General features: G+C 45.5%; 1 protein-coding gene and 1 long non-coding RNA gene across 2 annotated transcripts in view; both read left to right on the top strand.

The window, feature by feature from the left end:
• The window catches only part of LOC105462382, a 1,982-nt gene extending 488 nt beyond the window's left edge, over positions 1–1,494 (top strand). The window contains exons 2-6 of the long non-coding RNA XR_976051.1: positions 1–359; positions 447–618; positions 705–939; positions 1,028–1,218; positions 1,306–1,494. The exon at positions 1–359 is cut by the window's left edge and continues 162 nt beyond it. This is a non-coding gene — a long non-coding RNA (uncharacterized LOC105462382). The remainder of the gene's footprint in view (positions 360–446; positions 619–704; positions 940–1,027; positions 1,219–1,305) is intronic.
• A 4,996-nt stretch (positions 1,495–6,490) lies between these two features.
• LOC105462468 (short stature homeobox protein 2-like) overlaps positions 6,491–12,500 on the top strand; it is an 8,352-nt gene continuing 2,342 nt past the window's right edge. Inside the window, exon 1 of the mRNA XM_011709090.1 lies at positions 6,491–6,908. Coding sequence (XP_011707392.1) covers positions 6,491–6,908 — 418 coding nt within the window. The remainder of the gene's footprint in view (positions 6,909–12,500) is intronic.

Here is a 12,500-nt window from a genome sequence, read left to right as displayed (position 1 = left end):
GTAGCGTCACTCGCCGATCTGCAGGCCTCCTTTGAGTTAGTCCGACGGTCGTGTGCAGATCCACCACGGCGAATTAATCTATCCGCCAATCGAGCAACGTCGTCGTCGTCGGCCGTTAATTTGGGGGGAACACACCCAGAATTACCCGCGATCCGCTCTTGCGAACGGGAGACGAGAGGAGATATATTTAGCGCCGTTAAATGTAGATCACTAAGGCTCTCTTCGGTTCGAATGATAAATTAAATAATCAGGAGTTGAAATTATTCCCGTCCGAATTGTGCAAGAATGTCATGTCCAGGCGGGGACATTGGCGAATCCCCCCCAAAATTCAGTTAATCATCAGTCATTGTTGTAATGGTGTAAGTATATGATACAATTGAGAAATATCCCATTATTACAAAAATAATATTTTAATTAATGCCGTCCTGTTGGTTTCGCGAAAATAGGTTTTCGATTTTCGATCCTCTGTGCTCTTCACGATCGGGAAGCCGTGGACGATCTATGTATTCGGAGGTAGAACTATAGAAGATCGATTCCCACAAAAAAAATTTATAATTAATCATCAGTCATTAACGAATCCCCCAAAAAATTTAATTAATCATCAGTCATTGTAATGGTGTAAGTATGATACAATTGAGAAATATCCCATTATTACAAAAATAATATTCTAATTAATGCCGTTCTTTCGGTTTTCGCGAAAATAGGTTCACGATTTTCGATCCTCTATAGTCTATACTCTTCACGATCGGGAAGCCGTGTAGGCGATCTATGTATTCGGAGGGAGAGCTATAGAAGATCGATTCCGAAATGATTGAACGCGAGCCTTCGTCAGAACCTGGCGGGGACATTGGCGAATCCCACAAAAAAAATTTATAGTTAATCATCAGTCATTGGCGAATCCCCCAAAAAATTCAGTTAATCATCAGTCATTGTAATGGTGTAAGTATGATACATTGAGAAATATCCCATTATATTGCGAAAATAATATTTTAATTAATGCCGTCCTGTCGGTTTCGCGAAAATATAGGTTTTCGATTTTCGATTCTCTATACTCTTCACGATCGGGAAGCCGTGTAGGCGATCTATGTATTCGGAGGGAGAGCTATAGAAGATCGATTCCGAAATGATTGGACGCGAGCCTTCGTCAGAACCTGGCGGGGACATTGGCGAATCCCACAAAAAAATTTATAGTTAATCATCAGTCATTGTTGTAATGGTGTAAGTATGATACATTGAGAAATATCCCATTATATTGCGAAAATAATATTTTAATTAATGCCGTCCTGTCGGTTTTTGCGAAAATAGGTTTTCGATTTTCGATCCTCTATGCTCTTCACGATCGGGAAGCCGTGTAGGCGATCTATGTATTCGGAGGGAGAGCTATTATAGAAGATCGATTCCGAAATGATTGAACGCGAGCCTTCGTCAGAACCTGGCGGGGACATTGGCGAATCCCACAAAAAAATTTATAGTTAATCATCAGTCATTGTTGTAATGGTGTAAGTATGATACATTGAGAAATATCCCATTATATTACGAAAATAATATTTTAATTAATGCCGTCCTGTCGGTTTCGCGAAAATATAGGTTTTCGATTTTCGATTCTCTATACTCTTCACGATCGGGAAGGCGATCTATGTATTCGGAGGGAGAGCTATGGAAGATCGATTCCGAAATGATTGAACACGAGCTTGGCTTCGTCAGAACCCGGCGGGATCCGCTATTTTGAGGACACTCCTGATTGCCCGCGCGCGCGCGCGCGCGACCGAGGCGGAATCGAGTCTTCACGCGTAATCACGCATTATCGCACGCGTGTTTACATTTACGGGCGCGTGCACGTTTGCGCTTTCGCGCGCGCGCGCGCGCTGCCGGCTGCACGTAAAAGGACGGTCGCCCGACGCACGCGGAAATTCGCGGATTTACTCTAGCTTGCACACAGCTCGGCTATCGCGCGCACACGCATGCGAAAGGTGCATCGAGGGGGATTTCGTACAGCCGCGGTGCCAGATTGATTTGGTTTACCTAAACCGCTAGGCGCTATCCCGCCCGCCCGAGACCCTCCCTCCCGCTGGAAATCAGAGGGAGCTGGAAAGAGAGAAGTAGATAGGAGGGTGCCGGTGGATACCGCCCTGGATTTTCCGCCGGCAAGTCGCGGCGAGGAAGGGTGTTTACTCAAGACACGACAATTCATTACGTAATTGAATTGAATGAGCCCTCTCCTTCGCTCCCCCCCGCGTCGCCCTGCGCCCCCTTCCGAAGCGTTCGAAGCTTTGTGAACGTGTACGCGTGCGAATGCTCCGGGCACGCGTGTGCGTGGTCCTATCTACGCGAGCCCGAGGGAATGGACTGGGGGATTCAGAGGTGGATTAAGGACCGGAAAGGGCCCCCCGGAAGCCGACGGTAAGTCGGTATAAATCTTGTGTGCGAAGGTGTGGTTCTCGAAGGTGAGAACAGAATCGCGCAATGTATATCGAGGATGTTCTTTTTTTTTTCAATTTGCGTCGAAAGACGCGACTCAGAACTGTGGAAAAATCCTTTTTCTGGAATCCGCGAGTAATTAATTTTGACTCATTGTCTGGCAACAAGCAGTAAAACCATCTAAAAGAAATTGTTAAATAGATTAAAAGTATCGGTAATAATCTTATATATTACGTTTATCGCACTGACAGAAGTTGTCTGATCTCGCAAATAACAGATATAATTATCTTGGTCGCGACCAAGCATTGTGCAATATAAATAAAAAAAAAGGCTACAATAGTCTGATTTCTTTTAGAAGTTCCAGTACACGTCGCTTCTTGCCACGCCGCGGATGTCGTCTCGGGTGATGCCGCGCGGGGGTTTTCGCTACGTCCCTGGTGGGACACCGTAATCCCCGTTCGTCGCCGGTACCGCGCGGCAGGCGTCTACGCTCCTAGCTCTTCTCCGAGGGCCGGGGAGAGATCCGAAGGCTGGGACCGGGCCGGAGGGGCTGGTAGCGAGAGCGACCGAATTAAACGATTAGTTAAACTGATTTCGAGTTAGGCGAATGAATAAGTAATCGGATTTCTCGTTAAGGTAATCGCATTGCGCCCTGATTGGCTCCGTCTGCCTGCGTTATAGGCCGCACTCCCGGCATTTTGCCCCTCTCTTCGTCCCGTTCACCCTCGTCCATGTCGATGTGCCATTCTCTCCTCCTCCTCTCTCCTCTCTCTCTCTCTCTCTCTCTCTCTGCCGAAGAGAGAGGATGTCCTTTCATCGTTTACACGGGGGTGTCCTCGCGCGTTTCCATTGTCGCCGTCTCATCTTCCAGAAATTGAGAAGCCCGAGTGTTTCAAGTAATGTACACGCGCCGATTTTTCCCACCTATACATTCCCCGTTATCTCGTTGTTCGTCGCGTGCTATTAATTACAATTATTTAATTAGCACGATTGACACACTATATCGCGGAATTGCTGCAACAGTGTCATACCTCGAAAATTGACAATTTTGAGTTATTCATCACCAGATGAAAGTCACACGCCAAAATCCATCTTTTCCAATGAATAACTCAAAAGTTTTCGAGATATGACACTATTGCAGCAATGCCGCGATATATCAAAAGTGCTTCAAAATTTCAATAATTTAAAAAAAGATCTCTCTTTGACAAATTTGGTACTATATATGTGTTCGTCGAAGCACTTTTTCAGTTTTATTATACACTTTTTTTTAATTCACTTGGTCTTTTTTTCTATTTTGTATATCGTCAATGAGAGATTCATTCTTTTCTCCTTCACCACGTATAGGTATACAGATTTAAGATCGTAAAAACGTCTCCACGGAAAAAATAAAGTAAAGAAACGAAAACTGAACAATGTGTTTCAAATTCGTTCAACCGCGCTCGTATCCACTCGCACTTCTCAAGCGCAGACTTTAATCATTCGCCCCCTCCTTTCCTTCCATCTCCACATGCCCGTAAAACGGACTGACAACGCGGAGTGCTGCTCTAGTAGCCCGAGCAATTACATTCACCCGAACGCAATCCCATTTAAATATTGCCGAGTTTGGCGGCGACAAACACACGGGGGCACATGTCCCAGGGTCGCATTCACCTGGCCGCGCGCGCGGAGAGATTTGCGGCGTGCCGACGTTGCGCTTGCGACTGAGGACGAATTTCCCATAGATATTTAATATAATCGTTCTAAACGATGCAGATTTAGCGGACGGCATGCAGCGGCGAGCACTGGACGTCCTCCCCGGCGAGAGATTTTCGCCCAACAAACGCGACGTATACACTTCATCGGAGACGATAAATCGCGCCTGAGAAATCGAGATTGGCAAGAATGAAATCGAGTTTACGTCGGAACGACATCATCCTGACGGCCCTGAGAGTTCACTTACGCATCGTCGAAGAGGAGGACGAAGAGAGAACAAAGTGAGGAGCAGAGAGAGAGACAGAGACGGTGTGTTACTGGTGAGAGGAGAAGTGGATATTGAAACGGAGAAATATATATAGGAACTGAGAGAGTGAGGCAGCATGTGACAGAAGAAATGCACTTGTCACGAGTAACATGCAGGGCCGCTTTTATCTGCATCGTGATCTCTTTCGGATTTCTTTCTGCCTGAAGATTTCTATCAGAATCCTTTATACATCTCATATATATTTTTTTACATATTTTATAGTGTATGGTGATTGTAATTGGCGTTTTCATGAAATTACTAGTGATTTTGCGATATTTTATTTTAAAATATCGAATAATATATTGATTATTAGTGATTCCACGGAAATACATAATTATAGCTATTTTTGTCTAGTGTTAATCACTCTGACTGCAATATGTTTGACGCGTTCTTGCAGATTCGTTAATATATTCAACACAAATATTTAAGCGGAAAAAAAATTATTTTGAAAGGTGAAATGAACGGGAAACGATTTAAAATAGAATTTTATAATCGGATTGCAATTTGTACAATTTACACAATTCGTGCTTATATTATCTGCGACTTATCGAGAAGAAGGTAACGTGTTCAAAAATTCCCGAGTTCATTCGTAAAATAACTCTCTCTTTTCAGACCCGGCGCAGAAAGTCGACGATCCGACGACCGATAACGAGGCCAGACAAAAAGGAGGAGCTTCGACCGCGGAAAGCATGGGATTAATTACCGCGTGCCCGCGGCGGCGGCGGCGGCAGCGGCCTGTTTCTGCCTCCAGGTAAATACAGCGGCCCTGGCGGTCATACGGTGACGCGGAGAAGGTGATGCGGGGGTGACGGTAGGATGGTCGCCGAGCGGCGGCGTCCTACCCCCCCCCCCCGGCCAGCGGCGAGGGGTAGTTTCGCCGCGAGCGTTTCCGCGGCGGGCGGAAAAGCGGGCGCAAATGCTAATGAGCGTCGGTTTGGGGGTAGATCGTGCCTGCCTCCCGGAAGGGGACGATCGGGACCCGGAGAGCCCCGGCGTCGTGTCTCGGCCGAGACGAGAGGGAGGGAGAAGCGACGAGAGGCACCGCGGGGCGTTTCCATCACGCCCATCCGCGTGCGGATTGGCCGGCGGCCGAATGGCGTCCTGGTGGACGCGTGGCGTCGGGACGCCGACGTCGGGATGTGGCCTCCCGTCGACGTGTCTCTCCCCGGCGACGGCTCTCTCTCGCGACGGCGGCGGCGAGTGCCGTCGGTGCCGAGGCGCGACGTCGCGCGCGAGAGTCGCCCCGATAACCGTGAGGATGGAGCAGCTCGCCCAGTTCGTCTCCAAGAGCTTCGACAATGCGGCGGCCGCGGTGGCGGCGGCCGCGACGAGCGTCGAGGCTGCCGCCGGCTGCAGGGCGGCCGTCGGCGGCAGGATCACGCTCAGTGTCGCGCATCTCATCGGTGATCACGTCGTGGACGATGGTGACCGACGTACGTGTAGCAATCTTTTCCGATGTATCCGTCCGATAATGCCGATCTTTAGGTGCTGAATTGATTTAGGCGAACCGATCGAGATATCGGGTCGATCGATGCAGTGTGCGCGTACTTTTTTTTAATGGGATCTCAATGATACAGATCTCAAAATATGAATTATAATACACAAAGATGTGGTGGATCAAATCTGCTATGCGAGTCAGGTCGATTCGTATGTGTTTGTGCTTGATCTTATTAGTGATCAATATCAGCAGACGATGGAGTATGTCGAGCTGAGATTCGTTAAGAAGAAATTTATAGTGGAAGTTATGTAAAATTATGTATTCTTGTGCATTCCTTGAATAACATTCGCAGATTGTAGACTGCATGATTACTTGGATTATATTTGTGTTAATGTGTTAAAGAAAAATTAGTTGTGCCGAAGACATTAAGTTGTACATATTTATTTTTCAATATTTATGTATAATCTATTTTTTTTAGTTGACTCTTACGTAACTTATTATTAGATGTAATGACAGAAAGTATACATTCAAAAGTTTGTGAATGCTCGTCGCTGCTAAAATCGCAATTCAACACTTACGAATCGACCTAATCGCCGACGTGTCTTCGTCGCGTTCTTAACAACCTCGCGATCAGGATGGTCCCGCGCGACAGACGAATACAGGAGAAACCTTGTTTAGATGAAGCGGGGCAAGAGACCACGACCAGCGTCGTCGAGACGAGCGGAAGCGTCGAGGAGCCGCCGTCGCCGGAAGGTCGGCTGCAACCGGAGGATCTCTCCGTCACGGCCAAGATCAAGGACATCCGAGACACCGCGGAGAGCCTGCCACCCCTGAAGACGCCCGAGCTGAAGCTGTCGGTTCGCAAACTGCTCGGATGTACCCCCTCGCCGCCGCCCATATCGAGGGATCGATCACCCAGTCCGGAGAATTGTGTCGAATTGAAAAGTCGAAGTTCGAATGACAGTAGAACTCTTGTATCCTCCAACGATCAGGCCAAGGTGTCCTCGCAGGTTACAAGGTCGAGCGCACAGGGTCAAGAGGATTCCATCAAGGGTGAGTACAATAGTGAAAGAATAGTAACTCTACTATACTAAAATTTCTGTGCGTTAAAATGATGCAATTGTGTTTTTCCGAAGATGAAACTAGAATTTTTATATGACTATAGTCTTAATAATCCTAAATTAAAGTGATTGTTCATTGGAGTTTGTGCGATCAATATCAAATTAAATAATAATTAAATTATTATAGGAGCTAAAATTATTAAATAAATTGCAAAAGATTAATTGTTCAAATAAATTAAATTAAAAGCTAATTTTTTTTTAATTATAATCGAGCAAATTATTCGTGCACGGGACTTCGTAAATAATTTTATTTCCTCTCGCAGATTAAAAGCGAAACTTGTTTCGAAGTATAAATAATTTTTATTGTTTCGTAATTTTCACGAAACAATATTGATTTGGAAGAATTATTGAAACTAAAAGTGCACAAGAAAAAAAAATGTATAAAATCATCAATTCCAATTAATTAAACCATAATATATAACTTAATGCAGATTACATTTACATAACATTTTATATATCTATTCTAGATATTTCTTTATCGTATTCAGAATTGTTCTATTAAATTGAAACCCCAAAATCCGTTTTCTCCCAGACTTTCGTTCCGTTTTATGCCTGCCCTGGCCCAACGTGCGGTGGGTGTCAACTTTGATTTCGTCTGATCGACGTTCCTTACGGCTAGCCCGTTTGCGATTGCCGTGCGAACGAGTGCGGGAAGGTCGGGAACCTCCTAGTGGCGGCATCGAAGTCGCGGCGCCGGAGGGATTCGTTCTTCGTTTATAATTCAGGCCGTCGTCCAATAAAGCTCACAAGTGATTGGGAAATAGCTGACCGTTCGCAATGTAACGATCGGCGACCCGATCGGCGATTTCGCTCACGAGCCGAGTCATCTTCGATAAAACACTCGCTTCGCCGAGCACTGAAAGATGAAATTACATCGATTTCCCTCGCCGTTCTTCTTTAGACGAACGGAAAGTGCTTTTAACAAAAGTAAACCACTCTCACAGGAATCGATTCGCGAGGATTATTCTTGGATGATGTTAACATGTTCTGGCGTTTAAAACCTTGGGATAAACTGCATGTAAGTCGTTTTTTTATGTGAAAAATCTCCCTAAAAAGAATCACTTGAAAAAAAGAACACTTATTGTTTTTTCCACTGTATAACACTCTTATTTCCTCCAAAAGATTGAAAGTTCGCTGCTATTCATTGCTTAAAAACTCAGAGATCAAATTATTGATATTAATATCTTTGACACTTTTCTATTAAAATCTTTGTAATTTAATTTCAATAGAATCTTCTATACACTGTTAAATGTATAGTGTCAAACTGGACCTTATTTAAGTCACCACTGCTCCTACTTAATAAATAGTTCTTTTTTACTAAAACAATAGAGTTAATTAATAATTTAAAACAGTTCAAATTTAACCCAAATTTGGGTTAAATTCCATTGTTTTATTTAAAAATAACTATATTTATTAAGTAGGAGTAGTGGCTTAAATAAGGTTCAGTTTATCACTATAGATTTAACAATGTAATTTATCTTTCAATAAAAAAATATTCGATTTTTGTACGATTTCTGTCTGTCTGTCATTCGCTGACGATCACTTGCCTCAATGTTGTTTCCACCTTAAACGTCGCTTCCGAACGAGTCTGCTAAATTCTACAAATTAATTTTGCAGTAATTGGCCAGAGGATAATTAGTTGACGGTGCGACAAAACTATTGTACGCGCGAGTGTCGAGAGAGAGAGAGAGAGAGAGAGAGAGAGAGAGAGAGAGAAAGAGAGAGAGAGCGAATGGAAACGGGCAAACAAACGAGGCGAGGAGAACGGAAGGATCGAATCGACGACGATCACGTTATAAAAAGCTTGCGGCATTGAAGTAACGCCACGCACGCTTCCCCGCGCGATAACTCGGGGCGAGTCGAGCGGATAGAACGCGGCGCCATGAATTTATGGTTTAATATGCGGCCCGCCGCGTTAGTTGTGTGTACGCCCCCCCTCGAACGGGGGGAGCGACGAGAAGCGCGGCGGTGGCTGGTGATGGTGGTGGTGGTGGTGCTGCTGCTGCTGCTCTGCAGAGCAGCAGCAGCACCGGCAGCTCGCCTATCTCTCGAGGGCCCATAACTTTTTCCGATTAAGCGCAAATCAAAAAGCAATCTACCCGGCCGGCAGCCATCGCGGCCGCGAAAGTAAAACCGTAAATATTCGCCCAGGAGCCGCCGGCCGGGGGACATTCGGCGTACCAGAAAGGGCGTGAAGCAATAAATATTAATGCACCTTGCGTCCGCTGTGATCGCTTTCGTACGATCCTCTTACGTTACATTAATTAAATCGTCGTACCGCTCACGTACGCAAAGATTAAATTGCAGTTACTTTCGGTAACGATCGACATTTATCACAGTGTCGTTCGAAGACGATTGTTTTTTGATTATAGTTTGAACTTTGGCAAATTTAGATTTGACGATGAGGAAAATGGAGTGAGATTATCAATATACGGATAAAGTTAATCAAAGTTTGATTTAAATGCTTACTTCATTTTATACTGACACAAGTAGATCAGAAATATACGAAGCTCCATTTCACGAAATTATAATAATTTTAATACAGGAATTTATAATCGATTGGTATATCATCGTTGTTTCTTTCTAATCCGATAGGATATTTGCATATTAATGTGAAACACGTGCGCAAGGCGTTCACACGTAAACTTTCTCAAGTCCTACAGATGATACCATCACGAGTCTTGCAGCTTTTCAGAAACGAGCACTTCCGGCGATACGATACTCCGAAGCACATTTCGCCTCTCCCGACGATTTAGCGTGGCGTGCGCGCCCATCGGTCTTCAGTCGCGCGTGTTTTTCCGCGATTGCCGTAAGTGTTGGTGCTTGACCGCCGGTCAAAGGCCCGCGCGCTCGTACGTATATTTATGGCACTTGGGGCGCGAGTTTCCTGAAGTATGATAGCGAAGGGTGCGCGGCCGCTACTTTAGGAAAAATGTGTGAGAGAGGGAGAGAGAGAGAGAGAGAGAACTCCCTTCGTATTTAAGTTCGAACTTCTCGCCAAAATGTTATGCCCGTTCTCGCGATACAAAAATAATAAATTGTAACCTTCACAAAAAAATATTCGCGCAAATAAACGAGAAAGCGTCAAGATCAGAATGCTAATTTGGGAAAACGAGACACAAGCTGTAAATGTTTAAGCTTAAGAATTAAGTTTTTTTTAAAATTAGACCGTTAAAAAGAGAGATACTGAATTAACTAAATGATTAAATAATTGAAAAATGATCTTTTGCAGCGTCGTTCGCGCGACGCTGCAAAAGATCATTTTTCAATTATTTAATCATTTAGTTAATTCAGTATCTCTCTTTTTAACGGTCTAATTTTTCCCGTTCGTGTCCGTTTACTCTGAAATTCGAAAAGAATTATGCGACAAGGGGTTAAACTTCTCGGAGGGTACCAGCCGGCACGCGGGCCACTTTGCTTCATTAAGCAATAAGTGATTGTACGCCTTAAAGCCCCCCTGCTTGCTTCTTGCGTATTTATGGGGCCGTGTACCATATGCAGCGGCTGTGCGTGGGACACGACGACGCTTTTATACGTCTAATGGCCGTGATATCTCGGCTCGGCTTTTGGAGGGAGAAAAATAGTATAGCCAAGGTGGCGGTCGATCCGGGGGTAGCTCTTCGGGGGAGGGGGATGGGGGTGGCTTAACTGGATCAGGCCAAGAGGGCAGCGCTCTTAGTAATTGAATTAGTGACCCCTCGCGTCCGAGTGTGATTGCTTTGGGTTTTCCAGTAGCAGGGTTCGGTTATCTCTGCTCTCCCCCCCCTCCCTCCTCCCTTCTTCGTCCCGCAGAATCCCTCTCGCCGTCTCGATCTCCACGAGGTATCGCGGATAACGTTCGGCAACTACGACTTTGCACCTCGGATCGAGAGGCTCGGGATATACTCGGGGTAGTCCGGCCAGGAGGGTTGTTTAGAGAAACGTGTTATGGGATTTGGGAAATACGACGGAATTCCCAGAATCTCGATTACCGCGAGTTAACGTCAACGATCAGCGCAATTTAGTGTGTTGCGACAACTGCTCTTTCTTTATTCAGTTTTACTGAGAGGGAAAGAAGGAGGCGAGTTGCTTTGAAAATACTTAAACCAATTTAACTTCGTTCGCGAATTCATGCAAGATTTAACAGTAAATGCCAAAAAGCGTTATCGCAATTATTATGCGCATAATTTACTGAATCGCAATAATGATATGTATATGTACAAAATTAAATTGCACAGGAGCGTAGGACTGTAATATACGTACAATCATGTACTAATTCACTCTCGTTCTCCTTTCAGCGAGCAAGTGCTTATGAAAAATGAGAGAGGGATAACCGATAAATTCAAACGATGTCGATTCTCGTCCCTATACCGGCTCCTACTGGGTACATATACGGGGGAATAAACGGCTGGCACGTTCGAGTTAATGACTGCGACAACGCGCGTATGTGTTGCGCCACCGTGGGTTATGCTAACAATGCCGCGCGGACGAGGGGCGTCGAAAACCGCGCGAGTTATTTTGGCGAACGGGAGGGAGGGTGGTTTTAAACCGCCGCTGTACATATGGATGCGGGCCGCACACCCTGCCTAGGGCTCAGATTGGATTACGCGGATATGCGCTAATTGATTAAAGCGCCGTACGCCGCCGTACGCAATGCCGCATGGCGATGGCGCCGATGGTGCAAACGCGCACGTATGTGGACTATATACTCGCGGAGCGCGTATAGTCTCTCGTTTTTTGCCTCCGTTTCCGGATAAATCGTCACACGGTCGTTCTGTTACCCGGTGGGTGAGCGACACCGCAGAATATTCCACGATAAAAACGCAATTCACCCGGCTCTCCTCGACTCTCATGCATTTGCACTCAATACCGTTCTCCTTCATTAGCGAACGAAATCGAAACACGATAATACACGATTCGTAAGATGTTCTCAATTTTACATGGAAATTGATTAATAACGTATATAAGAATCGCAGCAAAAAGTAAGACAGCTATTCTGAATGTAATATCTATAGATCACTTTTTGGCTCGCTCTCGTCCATTTTATCAACTTTTTTTTTGATCGTTAATATATTAAATGCGCGGGTATAATGATTTGGCTCGATATTACAAAAATGTAAATGCCTCGCGAAAAAGGGGGGGGGAAGGGATAATTATCCCGAAGGATGAACGGGAGAGAAGATGCCCCGAAGCGAAAAACTTTCTCGGCGCGCCGTATAGAGCGGCCGCAAGCATCGCCGCGAGTTACGAGAGACGCTCGGATAATTAACGGCCATACGATTTAATTAATGGTCGCTTAATGTAAAGTAACTACGGTACTACGGGCTCCTCGAGGTGTTGCCGACGTGGAGGAGGCGCGGAAACTCGGAAGGGGGGGGGGGCGCACGACGGAGGTAGGGTGGGAGGGACCAGAGGTGGATTAAGTGTCTCGCGTAAGAGCCCTTGACGAAGGGGATGTGATTTATATAATTTAGCAAAGTGGTGAGCTACGCAGTCTTATACCGGGTCGTTAGTCATCCCTATCCTCTCCGGAGACGGAGCGGCG

This window comes from Wasmannia auropunctata, unplaced genomic scaffold, assembly GCF_000956235.1.
Source record: "Wasmannia auropunctata unplaced genomic scaffold, wasmannia.A_1.0 LD336099.1, whole genome shotgun sequence".
NCBI classification, from domain to species: domain Eukaryota; kingdom Metazoa; phylum Arthropoda; class Insecta; order Hymenoptera; family Formicidae; genus Wasmannia; species Wasmannia auropunctata.
Note: the sequence above shows the minus strand (reverse complement) of the source record. Positions and strands in the feature narration are given on the sequence as shown.